The sequence below is a fragment of the Dermacentor albipictus genome, chromosome 3, assembly GCF_038994185.2.
Source record: "Dermacentor albipictus isolate Rhodes 1998 colony chromosome 3, USDA_Dalb.pri_finalv2, whole genome shotgun sequence".
Classification (NCBI taxonomy): Eukaryota; Metazoa; Arthropoda; class Arachnida; order Ixodida; family Ixodidae; genus Dermacentor; species Dermacentor albipictus.
In genome coordinates, this window is record NC_091823.1 from 94,058,814 (window position 1) to 94,082,293 (window position 23,480).

The 23,480-nt window shown below is 42.6% G+C and overlaps 2 protein-coding genes across 3 annotated transcripts in view; both read left to right on the forward strand.

Moving 5' to 3' along the window:
* Window positions 1-23,480, forward strand: part of LOC135902936 (gonadotropin-releasing hormone II receptor-like) — a 230,450-nt gene that overhangs the window by 103,028 nt on the left and 103,942 nt on the right. Inside the window, exons 1-2 of one of the 2 annotated variants that reach the window (XM_070535800.1) lie at window positions 19,391-19,466; window positions 19,892-19,971. The gene's annotated coding sequence lies outside the window, so the exon portion shown is untranslated. Of the gene's footprint in view, window positions 1-19,390; window positions 19,467-19,891; window positions 19,972-23,480 lie in introns of those variants that run through there. The other variant, XM_070535799.1, reaches the window with a different exon arrangement.
* Window positions 14,440-17,531, forward strand: LOC135912968 (zinc finger protein 862-like). Its single transcript, XM_070536635.1, has 2 exons — window positions 14,440-14,628; window positions 15,431-17,531. The coding sequence occupies exon 2, from the start codon at window positions 15,719-15,721 to the stop codon at window positions 17,441-17,443; it is 1,725 nt and encodes a 574-aa protein (XP_070392736.1). The 5' UTR covers window positions 14,440-14,628; window positions 15,431-15,718; the 3' UTR covers window positions 17,444-17,531.

The window sequence follows — 23,480 nt, forward strand, 5'->3', positions numbered from 1 at the left end:
CGCCCAAACTCTAGAGTTTCTTGATTAAGAACGAAGAACAGGCTAGTCTAATAACAATAAGAATATTGCCGTAGACACATAGAGTGCAGTCAAATCGGCATCTACGGCAAAATGCAGGGTTATGAGCGCAAAACAAGGCGTTCTTTTTAGGAGCTTGATCCAACAAACAAATATCGTGTTTTTTTTCTATGACAAGTTTATATCAGCAAGCTTTAGAGAGGTATGAAACAACGATTTTTTCTCAAATTACACTGTGGGATTAGACGCGACATATTTATTGAACAGCGCTGCCTGTCCAAAGCACATATACAGAAAGTGTGTCTGAGTGTACTAGTACCAGTACCAATAGCTTGACGTTGCGTGACACAGCAATGCTTTTTATAACGGCTTTGGTGGGCATTTTGCAATACAGTAACAATATCTTATTAGGTGCACTTTAATGCCAGAAGACAGAGACTAGAGTCTATGGTACTGAATCAAATATTTGCCTCATGAACCGACAACAATTGATGGCGTTGTAAGCAGCACATTGTTGTTCGGACTTCTAATTCCAGAATCATAATGGTGTGAAGTATGAATACAGAATAATGCAGACCATTCTTGTGCCCCAGCACATATGTGTAAGGTATTAGGCAGTAGGCTCCACAAACATAGCTCAGAGGCTTGACCAAATCTTGACGCTGCGCGTGGACATTTCGGCAAATATAAGGAAGAGTCATTTTTATGTTCGGCACAAAGTTTACAAATGATCTAATAAGCACTGCGAACTCTAAAGTTGGTTAAGTAGTTGTCCTGTTTTTTTTTAACCGATGTCGTGTAAATTTGTAAAACATTAGTATTGCTGCAGAAATGACTGTACCAAAAAGAGGTAAAGCTGTTGAACAATTTCTTATACTTCTGCAGCTGTAAGTTCCTAAATTTTGCTAAACACGAGAAAAATTTACTTGAGAAAACAATTTAATTTTGTTACCTGTATCACTTGTTTTATTCGCAATTATACTACGTTTTGCGTTCAGTCAAGACCGATAGATGCATGTGGGCTTAGGTCAATTACTTTATAATAATTAAAAAAACGCTACTACTCCGTCAGTCGAACCGAAGTATTGCAGCTGCCACATCAAAGAAGTAAATTGAAGGGAATAGTGATGGCTTAAAATCTAGTACACATAATACGTTAAAAAAAATGAATGCTTAGCATCACATGCTAAACCATGGTCGAGAAAACCGGCGGGAATTTTGCTGTTCAGACAAGAGAAGTGGACCCCATGATGTCTAATACCTTAACTGATCACAGAGGGCGCACATGCGGAGCCGCATATTATAAGTGCCCGAGACTGGTGCCTTGCGAGCGCAGCAGGAGCAGGGTGCCAAAGGGTAAGTTGTTGATCTGATTTTGCCTTCATTTCTTTGTTAGAAGTGTTGTTTAGAAAGAGCAATCTAAGCGTACTGTTTTTCATTCTTTCCAGTTTCTTGACCATTTCGTTAGATATAAGTAGGTAACGCATAACTGATTATTTTTCTGTTTATTAAATTATTTTTCTACATGTAGGGCTACTTTAGTACGAGGCCTTGTTCGTACAAAATAATTGCCGGAAATAGGAGGAACACAGACGTCCGCTGTTTGAAGTGCGGGCGTTCCAACACGTTGAAAGAAATGTGGATTGTGTCAGTAGGTGGCGTAAACGGGCCAGGTTTTATCTGCAGGATATGTGTGCTAGATAGCGTAGGGACTATCTGAAGCAAGAGAAGGATAAACTAGCTAGGCAGGTTAGTAAACGCGAAAAGGAGCTCAAGAGCGAGCAGAACCAGAAGAAGGTGGTATAAGGTAAGCTAGACAACTTAGAAGCAAACCTGAGGGCCGCCGTTCCGCAAAGCAATGGTAAACGCTTCGATGGCAGCGCTGCGAACGCGCCTGGCGCCGAAGCGAGAGCAGATAAGGTAGCCGAAACCGGCACGGCGGAAAGCATGCAGTGGCAGGTAGGTCAGTAATGCTCCCGAGGAGCCTACCACTGGCATGCCGGCCGCGGAAGGAAACAAAGCGAAAGGTGAGGATGAGACAAGGGGGGTGGGGGAGGAGTGAGGGGAGGGTGCATCGCAGCCTCAGGTACAGCTTTCTTCAGCGCATAAGGAAGAAAAACTCCGAGTTGTCTTTGTTGCAGATTCCAGCAAGCGTAAAGTAGAACCAGTGATAATAGACAGTGTAGGGGTGCGCGAGTGAGTCGAGATTAGGCCGCTTCCAGGAACACTGATCAGGGTAGTGACAGCGAAAACCAAGCAACACCTGTGAGACACGCTGAAGGAAGGGCACCTATAGTGCTGATCATGCGCTTGGTGTTTGATGTACTACATGGGCCGGGAACAGGGATCGCGAAGCAAATAGCCAAAGGGGTTACCGATATGTGGAATGTTTAAAAGCAAATCCTTTTAAACGACTCTACTGGGCAGCCTGTTCCTAAATATGGTGCTGCAACTCACCTTAACGAAGCCTTTCTCAAGAATTTTTCTGGAGCTCTAAATAAACAACTTCCTGAGTTAGGTAACTATGATTATACAGTCATGTTTCCAATAAGCGTTCATACATCTGGTGTTGCTAAACTTATTGACAAGCTCGACTAAATTCTTCACCTGGCTTTGACTCAATTGGCACTAAGTTCCCAAAGAACACTTCCCCATACAGTTCCATTACACTAACCAAAATTTTTGAACAACCACTCACTGCCAGCACTTTACCTTATGAGTGGAAGGTCGGGAAGGCTGTTCCGCTCCACAAATCTGGTAACAAAAACATAGCAACCAACTATCGCCCCATCTCACTTATCAGCACGTGCTGCAAACTTCTACAACACATTGTATTCACAAACCTCGTCGACATTCTTGAAGATAACACATTTCTTTCACCTGCGCAACATGGCTTTGGGAAATCATGCTCATGCGAGACCCAACTCGTACCCTTCACTCATCAGTTGCATCGAATTCTTGATCGTTCATCATGCGCCGACTGCATATTTGTAGACTTCTCAAAAGCATTCGATAAAGTCGGTCGCAAACTTCTAATCCAAAAACTAACCCATTTGAATATTGATGCTAATCTCTTAAAATATATCGAATGTTTTCTGGTTCATCGCTCACAATACGTTAGTGCTAACGGCTGCAATTTAGCGGTGTACTCTTTGCTTGCGGAGTACCCCAAAGAATCGGTTCTCGGTCCTTTGTTGTTCTTAATATATATTAACGACCATCCTTCACAAGTAACTTCTACCATTCATCTCTTTGCGGATGATTCTGTCATGTTTACAGAAGTAACTACGGATCGTGATACTAACCGTCTTCAATCGGACCTTGATATAATATCTAACTGGTGCAGTTTATGGCTAATGGAATTTCATTCATTAGCTTTACTAATGGAATGCCTTATTCGTATTGCATTCCCATGTGGTGTGATAAATTGCGGGTATTGCACCACACCACGGACATGTGTCCCTGTATTGACTTGGGAACATTTTTTTTAGTATGTGTAAATTCTGAAAGTTCGTGTCTGCAGCTTTCGTCAGTAAACTGCCTGTTGTTGAGTGAGTGTATTTTGGGGCGGGGGATATCTGATCCTAGTCCCTCTATGGTAATTTAGTATGTCAGAGTACGTTGGGATCACTGTAATGAAATCCTCAGGATCTCTGTTTAGGTCCGCTTGGTTTGTATGCACGCGAGCGATCCTATCAACCCTTTGGTTGCCCTCAATCTCAGTGTGCCCCGGTACCCAAAAGATGGTGTGTCTAATGCGTTTGTTCTGTCGGCCAGCGCGGAGGAAGATTTGGAGCGCTTTTTGACCGATTCTGCAGTTATTATAGTTTCGGCATGCTTCCTTGGAGTCTGTTAGAATTATAAAGGATCTGTTTGTGTGGTAGGCCTCCACAGCTGCTGGAGCAACAGTCATTTCCTTTCCCTCGGTTACCATACAATCCCTTGCCGACGCGCAAGCGATTTCCCTATAGTCCGAGTCTATTGTCCGAGTCTTGATGACTCTTTGTTCTGTTTCCCTTTGTTCTCGAGGATATACCGCGGCGTCCGTGTATGTCACGTTAGCCTTGGTTGCTTAGTATTTTTCTACATATTTTTCCCTAGCGTTCAGCCTGGTTGTGTGTATATTCGGGCCCCTAGTTCTTGGCAGGGACTCTACCTTAATAGTGCTGCGATACTCATCGGGTAGGTTTGCCGTTCTTTGTTTTTCCCTTTGTTTTTCTTTGTGCCCCAGTCTTTTTAGGAGCTTTCTGCCCGTGGTAGTCTGCTGGAGTCTGAGTAGCTAAATACAAGTGGTGGAAATAAAGAAATCTCAAGAAGAACGTAACCAAGCGTCTAGGGACTATGGAGAAGACAAAACGCTGGGATTACACGAAGACGGGGTGCTCCTTGGATAGAACAAATACCGAAAAAAGAAAAAGGTTGTGAGTGAGCTCATGCAAGAGAAAATTAAATGCACAGGTTAACGTTGGCGATTGGCATAAGAGACAAAGGCGCACCGCACAGATTCTGAAACCATGTAAGAGTACTCGGAGCTCCAGGTAAAAATTTGCAAGCGGCTATAAAGGATGAAGGCGGTAACATCTTCTAAGGGACAATGCTTCAGAAAGGTCGGTGGTAAACCAGAGAGGTTATTATGGATAACTTCAGCCCGGAACAAAGCGTAGTTCAGGCTCATACAGATCCAGCAACAACAAACAAGCCTAAGAAAACAAAATTTATTTTAGGAAATTTTAATGCAAGAAAGCTGAAGAAGATGTCAGAATGTGTTGTTAACAAGCGTGATGACCTTTCCGATCTAATTGAGACATGGTTATCGTCCCAAGTGCGTGACAGCGAAATATTTTAGTTTAATAAGCTTTTAAGGACTTCAAGTTTTATCGCTTTCATCGTGGCTCTAGATCAGGAGGAGGCGTTCTGGTAGCTGTTTCCGATGATATTCTCTCTTATCATGCTCCCGTGAGTAACCTTTTGAAAGTGTTAGTGCATGTTTACTCATTAACCAGGGCGATATCAATTTTTTTTAGCGTTTGCTATCGGCCACCTAACGCTGGGCATAATTTTTCTTCGGTTTCACACGATGTTGTGAATGCTATTATTGTTAGGTTTCCTCACGCACCCCTTCTTATTTCAGGTGAGTTTAATTTCTCTAACATTGATTGGTCTGGTCCTTTTGCTGTTATTAAAGAGTCCTCAAGTAAAACTGCCGCGTTCATGAAGTTATGCTGTGCTTTCAACTTCACCCAACTCCAGCGTGAACTACTTCGTCCAGTGCTAATGTACTTGATCTTATTCTAACAACAACTCCTGACTTCGTGTATTCACTTGTTTGGTTGTTTTTTTACCATTAATGAGCGACCACTGTGTTGTTAACTTTTCAAATAAAGAAACTGTTAAACGCCCCACCAGTGAATTAAAATCCATCAAAGAGTATAAGTAGGCTGATGTTTCAGTTATTAATAGTGAACTAGCCGCATTCATCTTTTATGAGCGCACTGTCAGGAAAACTGGTCAATGTTTAAAAAGAACGTTAACTATCCAATAAGCAAATATGTACCTCTGCGGGTCATCCGTTGCAAGCGAAGGTCACTTTACTTTAATGTGTCTTTAAGGCGTCTTCATAATCAGAAAAGAAAAAACGCTGTTTCTTAAAATATAGTTCAGTAATGGTCACCGTCACTGGACCAAGTATCACCAGATCGCCCGCAAATGTAAAAATGGAATTAAAGATGCCAAGCACACTTTTTTTTGGCAACACTTTGCCTGCTTTGTTAAAAGACGACCCCCAAAAGTTCTTTAGTCTTTTAAGGGTGCACGTGAAAACGTGTTGTCAATAACTGACGACAGTGTCGTTACTGTTTCTTGTTCGCATTGTTGATACTTATTCAACGAAGTATTTTGAAAGGCATATTTATATGAGCGTGCTGAATGCCTGCCAGAATTTTGTGCCGCGAACTTTCCTACAATGCTTCCTGTAGTAATTGATTACGATGGTATTGCTGGCTTTTTAACAATTTAAAGGTTTCGTCATCATGCGGCATCGATGGTGTAAACGCACAATTTTTGAAAAGTACGGTTGCTTACTCGTCCATTTTTTTTATTACCTTTTCTCTCAGGCTTTAAATTCTGGTGCGTTGCCTTATGATTCGACGTTGGGCAGAGTGGCGCATTGTTTAAAACTGGTGACATTTATTCTGCGCTAAACTATAGGCCAATATCATTTTCCAGTGTCCCTTGTAATATCTCTGAACATGTTGTTTATTCTTACCTGGTTAACTTCCTTGAAGCGAATTTTCTTTTCACATCTCGTCAGCCTGTGAAACGCAAATAATTTCATTTACTAGTGAACTGGTAGTAGCTGTAGACTTGGGAATTCAAATTGGATGTGTATTGTTAGATTTCTCTAAAGCTTTTGACCTTGTCTGCCATGAACCACTTAATCTTAAGCTGAGTAAACTAAATCTTGACCCTAACATTCTTGCTTGGATAAAAAACTTTTTGTTAAACCGACACCAGTTTTTAACTGCTAATGGCTACGATTCTTCTCTCTGTCCTGTCTTTTCAGGAATGCCTCAAGGTTCTGTCCTTGCGCTCCTGTTTTTGTAGTTTGCATAGTGATTTACTTGGTTTTATGAACTTATCTATTGGGTTTTTCACTAACGAATGTGTTGTATATCGCGTGATTTCTTCTGATAATGACACATCACTACTACGGAATGACCTTGACAATATTTCTGATTGCTGTAACACATGAAAAATGAAACTCAGTGCAACAAAATTCAAACTAATTAAAAATGCTCGTGAACTTTCATCTAACGCTTGTAAGTATAACGTAAATGGTTCTCCTCTCGAAGAAATGACTACTTTCAAATACTTAGGGGCCCATCTTGACTCTAAGATGTCTTGACAATCACACATTAATTACATTGTCAGTAAGGCCAAGCGTATGGTTGGGTACCGGCGCCGTAATTATTCAATGGCTCTTTCTTCTCTTAAATTCCTTCTTTATAAAACTTTTGTTCGCTCCAAACTAGAACATGCATCCGCTGTGTGGGGTTCATTTACTGAAAGTCTTATTAGGCACCTTGAAGCTTTACAGAATCATAACGCGCGCTTCCTTCTTTTTTTCAACTACTCCCGTCTTTCCACTATTTCATCTTCTAAAACAGAGTTACAGCTTTCGTCCCTCTCCTTGCGTAGAAAAATAGCATGTCTCTCCTTGTCTCATAAGATTTACTACCATAACCCTCGTATAAAGCAAGAATTACTTTTCCAGCCTTCATTCATATCGTCTCGTATAGACCATCGTTACAAGGTGTCTGTTCCTTGTTGTCACACTAACCAACACTTTCATTCTTTCGTTCCTCAAACTTGTAATGATTGTAACAACTTGCCCACCTTTGTTGCATCTATTACGAAACCCAATGACTTTAAAAATACGCTTGAATATGTTACCTAATATTTGCTTTGGGTTTCCTTTTATTTAATGTTATGACTTCCTTCTGTAACACCCTATGGGCCCTGAAGGTATTCAAATAAATAAATAAATACCACGGCCGCAAAATCTGACTAAATCCCAAAACAGCTAATCGACAACCTCGGTCCAACGGGATCCTGCTGACCAGTATTATGGAGCAAGTGATTAAAACCTTAAAAAAATAAACGTAAGAAAACGGTTGGAAAGAAAGATGAACCTCATTTCAAAAGGCGTAGGTCGTCAGCATAACCCTAGCTAGTACAGGTCGATTAGAGTAACGTCGGTGGTGTACAGAATGGCAATGCAAGCCATGAATTTGGAACTGTCTAAGTGGGTAGAGAAAAATGGTGTACCGGGTTAACTACAGAATGTAGTCAGACCAGGCAAACGCTCAGAGTACGATATGTTTGTGCTAACTCACTGCATATACATTTCAGTAGTTCAGAATAGACCTTTATGGGATGGAATTTCTAGAAATTAAGGGAGCCTTCGACAATGTTGGCAGGGAATATTGATGGGGTAATTTCAAGCACGAAGGCATAGCTGATGATTTTGTGGAGTTAATGAGGGAGATATACAGAGACAACTCAATTCAAGTTGTATGGCAAGGCCGAAAATGTAATGAAGTGGTGAACATTCACCAATGACTGAACCAAGGATGCCATCATCTCCATTATTGTTCACGCTTCATGTTAAGGGCAATGAAATACGGCTATATATCAATAACTTACTCTTTGATTTATCCAACCCGCCGTGGTTGCTCAGTGGCTATGGTGTTGGGCTGCTGAGCACGAGGTCGCGGGATCGAATCCCGGCCACGGCGGCCGCATTTCGATGGGGGCGAAATGCGAAAACACCCGTGTGCTTAGATTTAGGTGCACGTTAAAGAACCCCAGGTGGTCAAAATTTCCGGAGTCCTCCACTACGGCGTGCCTCAAAATCAGAAAGTGGTTTTCGCACGTAAAACCTCAAATATTAATTATTAATTAATTAATTGATTTATCCTACATAAGAAATCAGTAAATGGTGCAGCTGAAGGTCTATGAACTGATGTGTACGGATGACTCAGTGCTACTTGTAGACAATGCAAGAGATTTACGGAGACTTGCGAATATGTCTGGCAACGCAGCGACAAATCTAGGCTTAAAGTTCAGCATAGCGAAATCTTGAATTAATATCTTTAATGAAGAGACCAGTAATTACGTGGTATCACATCAACAGCAAGTTGTACCTGTAGTGAAGTAATATAGATACCTCGGCGTATACATAAACAGAAGAAAGATTTAGTTAGGCTCCAACCAAGATAATCAGAAAATCAAGGCAAAGTGGAATGCAGCATTAATAAAGCAGAACCCGCCGTAGTTGCTCAGTGGCTATGGTGTTGGGCTGCTGAGAACGAGGTCGCGGAATCGAACCCCGGCCACGGCGGCCGCATTTCGATGGAGGCGAAATGCGAAAACACCCGTGCACTTAGATTTAGGTGCAGGTTAAAAAAGCCCAGGTGGTCGAAATTTCCGGACTCCTCCACTACGGCGCGCCTCATAATCAGAAGGTGGTTTGGGCCCGTAAAAGCCGATAATTTATTTTTTATTTAATAAAGCAGAAATCTTTGGAGTCACAATAAACATGAGGTGGTGCGGGTAACCTGGAAAGGCGTGTTAGCGCTAACGTTCGTAAATGCCATTTTGTGTTCAAAAGTGGATGTCTCGTTCGGGTTGCAGGGTAAATAAAGATAGGTAAACCGGTTGACTTTGGGAGTCCACGATAGAGTCACAAATGAGGCAGTGCAGCTTGGCATTGGTTGTCCCTGCTTTGAAATCAGTAAAGTGCAGAGCAAAATTATTTTAAAGGAATACTCAAAACTCATGTACATGGGTCAAAATAAATAGAGGCCTAAAGTGCTCATGCATCAATACCTTAAAAATGTGAACACGGAATGGAGCAAGAGGGCCAGAAATTCGGCAGCCAAGTATCTCTTAACTGAAAGTGTAAATAGGGGACCGATAGTCATCAAAAACAAAGTGGGAGAAACAGAGACCCTGACTTCAATGGTAAGAATTGAAACAAAGTTGACCATGGTAATTTAGAAGAACGGGAAGAAAGGAATTAGAAGAGAAAAGTTGTACGATAACACGAAGGGTAGTGGCTTGCTATATGACGCTCGACCTGGTTTAATATGGACATAATTATGCCAAAGTGGTTATTCTCAACAAGAAGACGCATGTGTTTGCTGTCGCAAAAATTCGCAGGCCACTCAACAAATTCTACTAGAATGCGAATGGACCCGCTGAAGAAGACCCGTAGGTAACGTAAACCTTCATAAAGCGCTTGGATTTAAAGTGGACGGAATCATCAACCGGTTAGCAATCGATATAAGAAAGAGTGGTTTAGTGTATTGGTGAAAAAAAGTAGGGAAACTATTGATACGGCCGGATCCGTTACAGGCATAGGTAGCGGCACACGGCAGATACAGTGGTTTTGAGAAAGGGAAAAAAATAAAAATGGGTATAGGAAATTGGAAGAATGAAAAGCACGTAGAAGTACGTGATTAACTCAAGCACGGTAGGTGACTATTTGTCCCTGCTCCTTCTGAAAGTCAATGCCGATAAAGCTTCATCATCATCATTGTCATCGAGATGGAAAGGCTTAGGCTCTCCTGCAGCAGCTTCCATCGTTCGCAGGACCACATCTTTGCCGTTCTTTAGCCCGGCCACCCAAACGCTTTAGTAAATAAATAAGGAAAGAAAGTGGGAGCAGGCGCCAGTGATCAATGTATACTTCTGGCAGCACAGTGCTGCACACGGAACGCTTATTTTCTGACTGCACCGTGCGCTTTCACCAAGCGCCGTGGCCGCCAACCAAAAAGACATTGCCGCAATAAACTTCGGTAAAGGCATCTAGAAGGTGTCACGTAGTGCGTGCAAGTAGCTTTTTATATCACCCACCGTGGCTCATTTGTTCATCATGGGCGCTGTGAAATACCTTTTATTTTTCTTTGTGCAAACACCGTCCGTGAAACACGATGAGTGAGCGGGCGTTGCACTGTTTTCTATGCTTCGATGCTTCCAGCAATATGTGTGAAAGTCCCCCTCAAGCAATGGTGGCATGCGAACACTGCTTCTGGCGTGCGAACGGTGAAAAAAGTTGCGCCCGTTGTCTACGTGCCCCGCATGCTTAATTAACGTTGTTCTTGTAGCACTATTCCGGCATTCCGCGTGGCTGGTACCAGGAAGAATGTACGAACGCGGAACGAAATGGCACCTGCTCTCGTTTCTATGAAAGCGCTTTCCTGAAATGCATTCTCCAAATTACAGAGCCTTCCTTCCTCGGCCTTTCTGTTTAAGGGCCAACAGCACCTAAACTAAGCTCGCATTGTTTTGGCGCTTCTCACATAAACCAAGCTTGCTCTTTGTGTCGCAGCGTGAATGTGCTTACGTTTGCGTGCGTGGGCTTCATTAGCGTCAGCTTCCGTAACAAAAGCCTAAAATGCTTTCTCGTTTGTTTACGGCTCTCAGTTGAGTTTTACGAAAAGAAATTGTTTGGTTTAGTTACATTAGGTGCTAACGATCGAGCAATTATTTGGGACGAAGGAAGGGAACGTAACTTTCCTGGAAGCATCTGGAAAAACTGACGACTTTTTAATCAAAGAAATGGGAAAACTTCCTTACCTTGTCGCACCCATGGAACTAATCTACATAAATTATTTGTGTACACATTCACCCAATTAGCATTATTTACTGCAATGGGAATTTTAGGTTAAAGGCTTCTTTATCGGAATAAGGGGAATAGGTGGATAAGAAAAAAGTTAAAAGTTTTTTTCGCTACACGCGGCAACTAGAATTGTAAATCATAGCGAACGCTTTTTTTATCTCAATAGCTACAGCATTCCTTTGGTAGTCCTATTACTGTATCTAATACATCAATCGCACAAGACGACGCCGGCAAGTTCTGCGCGCAAGTTGTATGTTTAGCTATAGTTTTAGGACTGGTGTAAAACATCCGATTCTCTCGCTTAGCTGCTGAAGTGTCTCCTGCAAAACCATCGCGCACATAGGTTTAAAATACACCTTTTTAATTCTGTTCCTTAGGTCAGTAATCCTGAAACTCCTCGTACCAAGGAAACTATCACATTATATTAAACCACCTTCACTGCCCTGCACAGTATCATCTATTACACACATTTCGCAGCCTCGTTAACAACATCGCGAGAAATCTATTTTCCTAGGTACACACTTAGATCTCTCGATTTTTTTCTGTCAAATATAAGCTAAGTATGTGCGTTGAAGAGTGCATATTGTGTAATTTTCAGAAACGTGCAATATTGGCCAACTTTACTATGACAGAAAACTGCAACAACAGCGACGGCGCGGCTAGACGACACAAGGGAAACAGGGTGCACGGCACTACAGGCCAGTATTCTGCATTATACGCACGCGCATGCTCAATTGCGTGTCTGCTGCGGCCGACGCAAGAACCCGCGCCTGGAACTACAGACTTTCCCGCATCAATTACTAGCGGGGTCTTTGTCTCAAGTGTCTACGGGTGCTGCAGATATTGCACTTCACCCACTGTGGGAACGGCGGTCTCTACATGAACTTGCCTGAACATTCGCCCTTCTGGCTTTAAGCAGCTTTGTGAGCTTTCAGAGTGATCTTTTTAGTACTAGTGATCTTGAGTACTGCGTTATAAATAATTAGGTAAGTAAGTAAATAAACAAACAAGCAAACAAATAATTTGCCCCATGACCAAATTTGAACATATGACCTCCAGCACCGTAGATCGATATCGAAACGGCACTGATGCAAGCGTAGACGAGTGGCATAGAACACCGATAACAAATTCTCATGGTGAAGACCGTGCGTTGAGTGGATTGGCGCGTTTTGATTTGGCCATCTCCAGAGGTGGAGCCTCGTGGCGCAGGATGTTACTGCCTTCTGCACTTAGTAAAGTATAGTTGGCTGTGAAATTTAACCCGTTAAACGCAGATGAAATGCAGTAAACAAAAGGCCACAAGGGCGTCTGAAGCCATAAGCACGAAGATGAGAGTAATCCCCGTACTAAGCCTCATTGCCGTGATAGCTGAATAATCGCCGCGCCAGTGCTTGCTCTATACCTTATAGGAAAGGCTATGCCAGGAACAACAAGAACCCTAGCTTGCACCAACTCAGGCTGATGCTTAAAAAGCCCCTGTAAAACACCTCTGTCAAGTAAAAAAAAATAGGAATCACGAGCTCCTTTAGGATTTTCGGTCTTTTACCAATGTAAAAACTGTCGATTGGTTCATATATGAGTGACCCATCAGTTCCGTTCAGTCTTTTAGCATGCGTTTGCCATACAGTCATCCGCGCGCTCTTACTCGTCGCCTCACTTGCTTGTCTGTTGTGCGAAATTAGCTTACTTCCAGTCGTGTAGCACGTATGACACTACACCTGCCAGTTGCGGCAATAGCGTGCAGGCGAAAGGAGCGGCGTCGTCATAAGCAAAAGTTGAGTGTTGTTCGAAGAAAAGAGAGCCAACGTGACATTCGGTAGAGACCTTGCGTCCCCAAGATTTATAGTGAAGTACGTGTCGAGGAGGACAGAGCAATAGTAGAGAGAGTAGCGAAGGCCAAAGATAGACCGCGCTCTCGCCTTTGAGTTCCTACTGGTTTGAGACCTCTGAGAATGTTTACATGCGATGGTATGATGCGTCAAGTGCTCGGGTGCCATCATCGGAGTGGGGCAGCCATACGAAGTTGCCGACGACACGCCTTGCGTCCGTACCTTCTCCTACATTGCTACTAACCTGATGATTAACTGGCAGTGACCAGGAGTTTTCTTGCATGGCGTCTATCTTCGACACTATTACTACACTATGTACGCCACCCACCTCTAGTCCATCGGTGCAGACCACGAAATCGTGGGTTCCAACTGGCACACATTTCTCCGGTGCACTTATATTTCTTTTAGGTAGTTGTGAAGTCTTTTCGTCCGATTGTGCTGGCTTGCTCTGATGTATGGCTTGCTGAATGAATGGCTTGCTGTGTGGTAACGAACGGCTTCCTCACTTCAAGTGCTGAGGCTGCGCCTCAGAAATTAATCGATTGAAGAAGCTTACCACATATGGGACACATGTGGTGAGACTGTGTGCTCAAACTGATGCTGATGGAAATACTCCAATGCGCACAACGTGCAGTATTGCTTGGTTCTATCTCTTCATCGCTAATAACCTTCCATCTGTACCTAATCATAATGGCCTTCCATAGCAATAACTTTGACGCGCAATGCAAACGCACATTTGTCTTTTTTATGCTTGCCTTAAACTTTTGTTGAAATAAAATGTTCAGTTAATAGTCGTCGTTCGGGTCGTGTGGTTCTCTCTTTTTGTGATTTTTTTCATACTTACAAGTTAACGATTAACGCCTACGAACTTGTTTTGTTCACTCGACCTCTATGTGTCATAGGGAACGTCATGAGGTTGTAACTTGTTTTTACCTTACGTTAAAATTGCACAACATTTCTGCACCTTACTACGTTTTGTTTCAAGCGCTATACAAAAGCCGTGACATAGACGTGCACTGATCTCAACCAGTGATGCCACGGCTGCTGATTTATCAGCAGATCTACTGATTTTTTTAATTTTCTGCTGATTCAGTGATAAAGCGCTTGAATCTACTGATTTTCTTGCTTTTCTACTGAAACGAAAGCAAAAGCTGCTACTTTTCAATAAAGAGTTTATATTAATGTAATGCCACCTAGCGAGCAAAAAAAAAACGCGGCTAGCTTTGAGGTTAAGGTACATTCTTGCGTTTCCAGACTCTCAAACGTGGCGCTACCTCTGTCTTTTAGCAAAGTGCGGAACAGGTGAAGCGGCGAATTTGTGAAAGTGGTTGCACTATACCGTACTCCACAACTATGAAACCAGAACAATGAAATCAAAACTATCGAACCAGAACCAATGACTCTTTTCATGCGGCGCTTCGAGCGCCTACTCTGTTCTACAGGAGAATATGACCTCACTTACTTACTAGTTCTGAATAGCGCAGTCAAGTTGTCGGTTGCTGCGTGTGTACTGCAGTACATACCGCATGTGGCAGATCACGTCACCCATTGCTTTGCATCAAGTTCAGCGTGCGCACTTCATTACAAGCTCACCAGGTAAGTCATATCTGTATGTCTTGAGTTCTCAATATGTTAGGACTAACAATTTAGTGATTCACCCGTCGTGGTTATAAGTGGCTTTGGCGTTGCGCTGAAAAGTGCGTGATTTCGAAACCATATCCCAGCAGCGGCGGCCGCCATTCGATGGGGGCGAAATACAAAAATGCTTGTGTACCGTGCATTTGGTGCACGTTCAAGGACAGCAGGTGGTTGAAATTAACCCGCAGTCCCCTACTACGACATACCTTATAATCATATCGTGGTTTGGACATGCCAAACTTCAGGAATGTTACTGTAGTGCTTTATTCCCGGTTATCTCGGCGCCAGATTTTGGGCCGACGCGAAAAACAAAACGGCACGAATTATAAGCGTTGACCAGCTGCATAGGACTGGTACTGCCTGCGCATTGCTGATGAATGACGTGCTGCGCTTTCAGTTATCATGCTTCAACCGTAAAGAAAGCATATGTATTTAAGAATAAGAAATTATGTTGTTCACTCGGCCGACATTGTTTTAGCTTCTATGAAGTGCGGTGACGCCAGTAGACATAGTGGAATGGCGCAGCTGGTGAATGAATTCGACGATCGCGCTTGCTGGGCCGCCGAGCTCTCTTCACTTTTTCTTCCTAGTACAAGTTAAATTGCTTACAGTTTATTGTTCAACTTCGTCAACGTGTCTAACTGCCTTCACACAATCATAAGTACACGACACCGCGTGGTGACATTGCTTGTGGCAGTAGGCAGTCATGCTTATGCCATTTATTTGCTCCTCATTAAGTGCATTGGTGCTTGCATTACAGGTGTATTGGAAGCTTCACCATAATGGCAACTTGCAGTGACACTGGTTCAGAGTCTCCAGACCGACAGAAGAGCAGTCCAAAACCGAAGAAAAGAAAATACCAGCAAAAGTACAAGCAAGCTTGGGAGCATGAGAAAGCGTTTCAAAGTTGGCTGCAACAAAGCAAGAAGGGCAACCGTTATGCGTACTGCAAAACATGCGACATGAACCTAATTGCCGGCAAGGAACTGTTGGAACGGCACATGAAATCTGCGAAACATGAAGAAAATGCCAGAAAGCTTAGCAAGCAATGCCTAGCATTGCTATCTCTTCACAGGTTAAAGAAGCTGAAGTAAGAATGGCTATGTTTGTCGCCGAGCACAACCTGCCCTTTACGGTCATGGACCATCTGCCAAAGCTCGTGAAAAAAATTTGCCCGGACTCGGATATTGCAAAGCAGATTGCCTGCAGTAGAACAAAAACATCAGTGATAACGAAGGTTGTGACAGGCGAGGAGAGCAAATCGCGGCTGTGGAGGCTACTTCGAGAAAAGAAATTTTCAGTCATGGTTGACGAGTCAACGGACGTCAGCTGCCACAAGCACTTGTGTGTTGTTACAAGGGTTTTCGAAAAAGATAAAGTGACTGATGCTTTCTTTGATCTCATCCCTGTGACGGATGTGAGTGCCACTGGCCTTTATAGTGCCCTTACTGGTACTTTTCAGAGAGCGCGTGTTCCTTATAAAGACAATCTAGTTGGCTTTGCTGCAGACGGCGCAAGTGTCATGATGGGTAGTAAACATTCTGTGATGGTACTGCTGAAGAAGGAGATTCCCGGCTTGTTCATTCTTAAGTGCACGTGTCATTCCTTTCACTTGTGCGCATCGTACGCTTGCTCGAAACTTCCACGTGTTGTTGAAGATCTCGTACGGGACGTCTACAGTTACTTCAACTCAAGTCCTAAAAGAGGGGGCACGTTGAAGAAATTTCAGGCTCTTCTTGAACTGAAACCGCACAAGCTTCTTCATCCAAGTCAAACAAGGTGGCTCTCATTGCTTGCTGCAGTCGACCGCTTTCTAGAGCAGTATGATGCCCTAGAGGCATATTTTGCATCTGCGGTTTCTACAGACAGGCTTTTGGCATCGGAAACAATCTACCAGAGACTGCAAGATCCTCTGAACAAGTTGTTTTTGATGTTCCTCAGCTTCGTTCTACCTCTCTTTAACAATTTGAACAAGCAAATGCAAAGTGATCCTCCACAGTTGCACAAGCTCTTGAGAAGTGCGGATGCCTGCGTGAGGACAATTATGGATTGTTATCTCAAGCGGTCCTGCACACAGGGAGTTGAGGTGGCAAAAGTTGAATTCAAGAACCCCAAATGTTTTGTGTCTTTGGAAGACATGTACGTCGGCGGTCAAGCAACTGCATTATTGTCATCCAGAGAATGTTCAGTTACCACTGAGCAACGTCAGTTCTTCCGCTTAAGGTGCCTTGATTTTTTCATTGAGAGTGTCGACCAAGTTCTGAAGCGTATCCCCTTTCAAGAGCCGGTTTTAAAACATCTGGAACTCCTAGATCCTACTGTGTCCATGACGGGGAAGGCAGCGTCTCTTGCACCATTGGCACAAGCCTTTCCGAATTTAGTCTCCGGCAAAGCCTTGCAATCTTTGGATACCGAATGGCGATATTTAAGGAACGCTGATATCCCGACAAGCGAAGATACCTCGTTGCACGAGTTCTGGGCAGTCGTGTTTACTCAGAAACATTGTGATGGAAGCGCCGCTTTTTCTGCATTGACCGAGTTTGTGACAGCTATGCTGTGCTTGCCACATTCTAGTGCAGCAGTTGAGCGGGTATTTTCGGCTGTAAACAACCTGAAGACAAAACTGCGGAACAAGCTTAGTACGGAGACTATCTGTGGCCTTCTTCACACGAAACGCCTCATGACGTCTTCAGCATGTTACAGCTTCAACATTGACAGGCCACTGATAAGGAGAATGGACGACTGGCACAAGGATAATCATGAGTGCAATTAATGCGGCTTTGCTGGCGCAGCCGCTTGTGGAATTTCACAGCATATCTAGTCATATACATGGCCATTTTGAAGTTGCCTGTTCATGCGCAATAAAGTTTATTTGCGTAAGCTATAAAGGGCTCATGTTTTCTTATTTCTGGATCATCACGATCAACCTATTTTTATGTCCTCTGCTGCACGGAGGCCTCTCCCAGCGATCTCCAACTACGCGTCTGGAAGATACTATACTCTAAAGCTTTCAGGTACTAACTGCCATCTGACGCCTTTGAATAGATCATCGGAGGGCTTCACTGTTTTTAAATTCGTGCTTGACAATGGGTCTCTGGATCCCCGGGTTTTTCGAAAGTATCGCCAAGAATCTCGGGGTCAATTTTTGTACCATTTATTAGAAGCTACAATACTACAACAGAGTGCCAATATAAGTGCTGAATTCATGGGCTCATAAACTGAGTGCAAAAACTGAAACAAAAATCTACTGATTTCTACTGATTTCTCGTGAAAAAATCTACTACTATTTTTTTATGTCTCGTGGCAACATTGATCTCAACACTTCTGTGTGTTATTATGTTCTCGCATGGCGCGTTAGCAAGATATTAAACTAGATCCCGCAGCACCTTTTTCACTTCGAACGAGCATCTGCGATTGACATTTGTGCAACTTTTCATCCGCCAGTTCCTTTTCTTTTCTTAGTCTTACGCTGATGATACTACGACGATTTCATAATGCCGCACAAAAAACTAACGTTCGCAGTTCTTTTATCAATCCAGGAAGCGCCTAAAGCCTTAAGGTGGAAAATTGTTGCAAGGAAAAAAAAAGTACGAGTAATAAATCAAGTGCAATTACCACAAAAACTTGCTGCTCAAACGCTGAACGCAGGGTGCCCTTCCACGTAAACAGAAAAGCTGATCAATAATTCGTCGGAGGGACGGGAGAATAGTCGGTCGCACTCTCACGTTAGGGTGCAGTTATTGCGTCCTAGTTGCTTCGAGGAAAGAGTAAACGTTTTCGCAGCAGCCCATCACGGTGAAGCGCCACATCATTGCTTGAAGCCTAGCTAACGACCCGCGCCATAGCCCTACTCGCGAATACATAAATCAGGAATCCCAGTACCGCTGAAGACGAGGACCCCTTTTACGGCACTGCTTACCTTTCGACTTTGAACACAGTAATGTCGAGGAAGAAAATGAAACGAAAGCAGCGAATGACCATCGCAAGGAGTCTCCTTTGCGGATGCAGGAATACAAAAGAAAGTAAAAAAGACATACTTTCTGGAATGAGGCACATTTGCCATTAGCTCACGGGTGGCTGGTGATTTCTTCACCAGCATTCAAGCAAGCGCAGCAAAAACAAAAGTTATTATCTTACAACTAGTTGATTGCTACAAGCTGCAGAATAACAAAAAAAAAACACAAACAAGCATTCCCAGTACGATTCACAGTGAGGAAACTAATGAATGCCTTAAATGTTATTATGTATTAAGCTTTTTCAAGCCTGAGTAATAGTCCCTGTTAGTCTTCGCTATTTTATGGCTGCTATTTATATTAAGAACATAGAAAAAACAGGAAGAAAGACTATATATGGAAAGGAGTGCGCTTAAGATTCCTGACTAACTACTATGTGACGTCTGCAGCCGCCATGCACCTAAGAGTAACACCTATGTGCGCGATTTGACCACCGAATAGAGCAAAGTATATGCAACAAAGCTCATAACTTCGCCAAAAAAGATATTATGAAGATTATGATTACCTTACATGTAAACCACTATTACACCAAACATGCCACTACACAAAGAAATCACAATGATAAGCGAAGGCACACATGACATGGTCCTCGGGAACAAAAATTGTCTAACCCACACCCATGCGCGGGCGCGGAAATGAAGCATGGCGGTTCATTCACTGTTACATAGTGATCGGCTGCCGCAAATATGCAATACGCCAGCGTTGATCCATGAAAAAAAAAGGTGCTGCCATCACGAGACGTCTACGCAAAGCGGACACTTCTGCGTTCCATTATTACGAAAAGTAAGGTTTTTCTGCCTTTACTAATGATTTCAGCCGTTTCGGGGGCACGAATGCGCGGAGATGCACTACTTTCCCTGACAGCTTTATCATTGTTCTTCTTTTTTTCTCGGTAGAAGACGCCCCTTTCACATCCATCAATAAATTAAAATATTCATAAGCCGTAGTTACGCTCATTGCGGGAAGTTACCAAAGCCGGCTCTGCCGTGCCAACTAGTGGCCCCTTTGCACAGAGATTCTGAAACGTAATGCCTGTTAGAAAAATGCAAAAGGAGCAATATTTCTTAGACGCTGTGGTGGCGTTAGTAACAGCTCAAAGAAAAAGTTTTTCTTCTAATATGCATCGCCCGCATTAAAAATTCTGCGACATATTCCTTTGTTGTGTTTTGAACGTTTCCGCTTTTTTGTGTTTTTTTTTCTACTTTCAGCTAAGCAAGCAAGCACGTGAAATCTTCGCGTTCAAAGAACGGTTCCAAGAAGGGATCCTCCTTTTACTCGGGAAAGGAAAGTGAGTAGCTATAAAACTTTCACGAATACTATATACTAACCTTGCAAGTTTACTTGACGGCTTGTAGCAACGAAACTGTAATTGCAACTCCATTTCTCTCTCGTTCTTGCAAAGTTGCACCACTGTATCTTCTTTGCATTTGTTAGCGTGCCTTATTAAGCTTTTTTTTCATCTAGGTGGTCCTTTGTTGCAATATCTGATGTTAGAAATTTAGGGCAGTTCACTTCTGCCATGAAGAAAGCCTTATTGTAATCTAAGTGAACGTGTTTCGCCGTGCCATTGTAATGATTTAATGATAATCAAGTATCATCGTCGTAATTAAGCGTCGACATCCCATGGACGTCACGCTCTTTTGTCACGAGTAGATTCGCGCGTTAGTTAGCGTTGTATGGGACCGCACGCGATGGTACTGCTGTAGGCCTGGCTGTAGGCCTGGCCCTGGCGGCAAGCGATTGAAGCCGGGCGACCAGTGGTTGCGTCATCACAGGAGAAAGTTTTCGGCTTCACTCTGAGCGCAATTAAACGAATGCCGACTACGCGACATGGCGTTGTCGTCGACCACGGGTTTTTATCAAGGGAGTCGATATACCACTGACCAATATGTGTCGTACTTCAATACGCAAAGGCTGCTACCGTCTACTGGGCGCTCCTATGAAGATTTTAGGTTATATTTGAAAATAGTCGCCTTGAAATAAAAGGATGGTGCCTTTGGAGGCGTGCCTCCAGCAGTGTCGACCGCGGGGTGACGGTTGGTCCATGATGATTAGTCGCCGGTTGCTGACTTTTAAAATTTCAGTTTTAGCGTGCTCATCGTATCTAGGAAATCGAAGCGAGCTTTTTATGCATGCCAAATCAGCGTTCGGATTTTTAAGAAATGCGATTACCCGCCAAACTGTGGCACGACAAATTTAGGCTATCCTAAAGTGCCCAAACCCAAAACTGGGAGATTGCAGCGAGTAGAAAGCCAAGCCCCTTGAGCCGGGGTTCTGCTTACGTTAACCAGCAGCGGGCCACTCACGCACTGCGTGCTTCGTGGTCAGGTAGGCACTTATCATTTTAGGCGAAGTAACAGCTTTAGGAAAAATATCATTTCTTAACTGCTATACCAAAAGACGCTCTATTAAAGTAATTTCTAAAGGCAAAATTTTTTGGAACAACATGTGGTACTATTTAGGTGTCAGCATTTTTGTCTAACAAAATAGATGTACCACACATATCACTTATGGTGACCGCACAAAAGGCAAACTTGGTTTCCAATTAACACAATTTTCACAAAGATGAAGCATGAAGAAATAAATGGTGGCCCCTAACCTACGCTACAGCTTCCTGAAATGTATGTACTAAGCAATAATGAATCAATCTCCATTATTTTTCAAACTGCAGTTCTTTATAAGCTGACAGACTGAACTGCTCAATATCGTGACGCTAACTATTTATGTTGGCTACAGAATGCTGAAATTTATTATATGTAATAAAGACAAGAAGCTTAATAAACCCGTGAAATTGCAATAATATTGTTTTAGTGCTGGAAAGTTTACTCGTCGGATTAGCAACAAGTCTTTAATGGAAGGCATTGTGTGCAAGAATAAATCGGAAAACTGAAGTCTGCTTCACAGAAGAAGGAAATTTCGTCAAACTGACTTACACACATTGTGCATTAATATGCACTCCCGTTTGCAGACTCCAGTTTTATTTCTTATGAAATTTTATTGCGGGTTGATTGAGGACATTTTACAAATATTTTATGAATATTCTAGTTTATAACGCAACTGCGGTTCTTTAGTTAACTATTCTTGGTATTCTTGCACCCGAGTAATTGGTTAAAGTAATGCGACATGCAACAAGCACCTATGCTGGTGAGAAATGATCTCGAATTTCCAATACCTACATGTTTGTGACGCTTCCAGCTTGAAATTCCACATTAAGGGGATTCACCTAAAATCATTAATATTACATAATTCAATGACTCCCAGCATTTTTTTTTTATTTCTAGAAGTTGAATTGAAGTAGTCTGCTTTAGGCAAGAAACATTTTTGAAGCTTGTTCCCGACTCCAAACAAACCCGTTGACTACCTCTGTATCCTCAGTTCCATACACGGCTTGGCGTGGCGGGAATTGCTATGTACAGAGATAATGTAATACATCAGAAATAAAGTTGGAGCCCATAACAGAGAGTACAAAGTAAAGCACGCTCTTTCTAAGCTAAGCAGACGAAATGTCTGCTTTCTGTAAACTAGGGTAGATTTTCTGCTCGCTTTTCATTGTACGTCAAGCTTTGTTTTAAAATATATGATTCAAATGGGGCTCAAGCAGATAATTTTATTTCTCGCGCAATACATTTGGGAACTTCATTATTTTGAATCACTAAAAGCTCACCGTTTCCTTTAAAAAAAAAAAAGGTGTTAAAGAGGTTCGAATTTCCGGCGGGTGTGTTTCGCGTAGAAATGACCCCCTTTTAGTAAACATTTGGTTGGCTGCATGTAGTGTTTTTTTGCGAATCACGTTGCCACAATGTAATGAATCCTTGACCCCAGAAAATTCGGTAGTTATCGCTGTAAGTGCTTCGTACTTTTTGCGAAACTGCAACGTCTCAATATTCGAATTTAACAAAGTTTATCAGTTTCTGGATCATTCCATGCAATTCTTACATTCATAGGCACCTGTTATAACGGCGATCGCGTTTCGAAAGTTCTTTTTTTTAGACACTGCTGGGCATTTCATGCCGTAACACGTTGCAGCAAATGGTGGCTGTACGACATTTTCTTTTTCTCTTTGTCCATCAGTGTCGTGAAAGCTGTGATGGGTGCGTACTTATTTCTCGTTTCTTTTGATCAGAACAAAATATGCGGAATTACGTTGGACTCCAGCTGATAATTTTAACATCGTCAGACCACGTGCATTGCAGTAGATTGTCTTGCGCTGCCTGTGACAGGGCAGCTATCCATCCGGTCACTGAAATTGCGGCAATGACGCTCAGCACTACCACTAAACACAACGCCAATGCCACAGTTTGAACACTTTGGCTATCTATGTATCTTTATCTGTGTAGTCGAGAATCGTAAACATGCGGAAGGAGTCAAGTCAAAGTACGTCGTCGACTATTCGGAAATTGTCATTTTAAGCACTGATTAAGCTAAAGAGGATCTTCATGAATGAAAACAATAACGCTGCTCCTTTTTCACTTATCCTATACTCCAGTATAATTTAGCTTGTTGAATTGATACTTTATCCTGGTTGTCCTTTTTAAGCATTTAATAGTGTAATTTGCATGCAAAGTTACGCAAAGTATATCAAATATGCAAAGCTCATCAATGCTTTCCGCGGCTTAGGATTGTAGTTTCTTTCATAATTTCGTCGTTTTCTTTAGTAACTTCTTGTCCCTTGGCTACACATTTGCGTCCGCATTACGACAAATCTTTTAACGAGTACGCTACATTTGTGATCGATAAAATTGTGTTGATGCTAAATGCTTGACATTGTGTCCCTGTGTATTCTCTTCTCTTATTTTC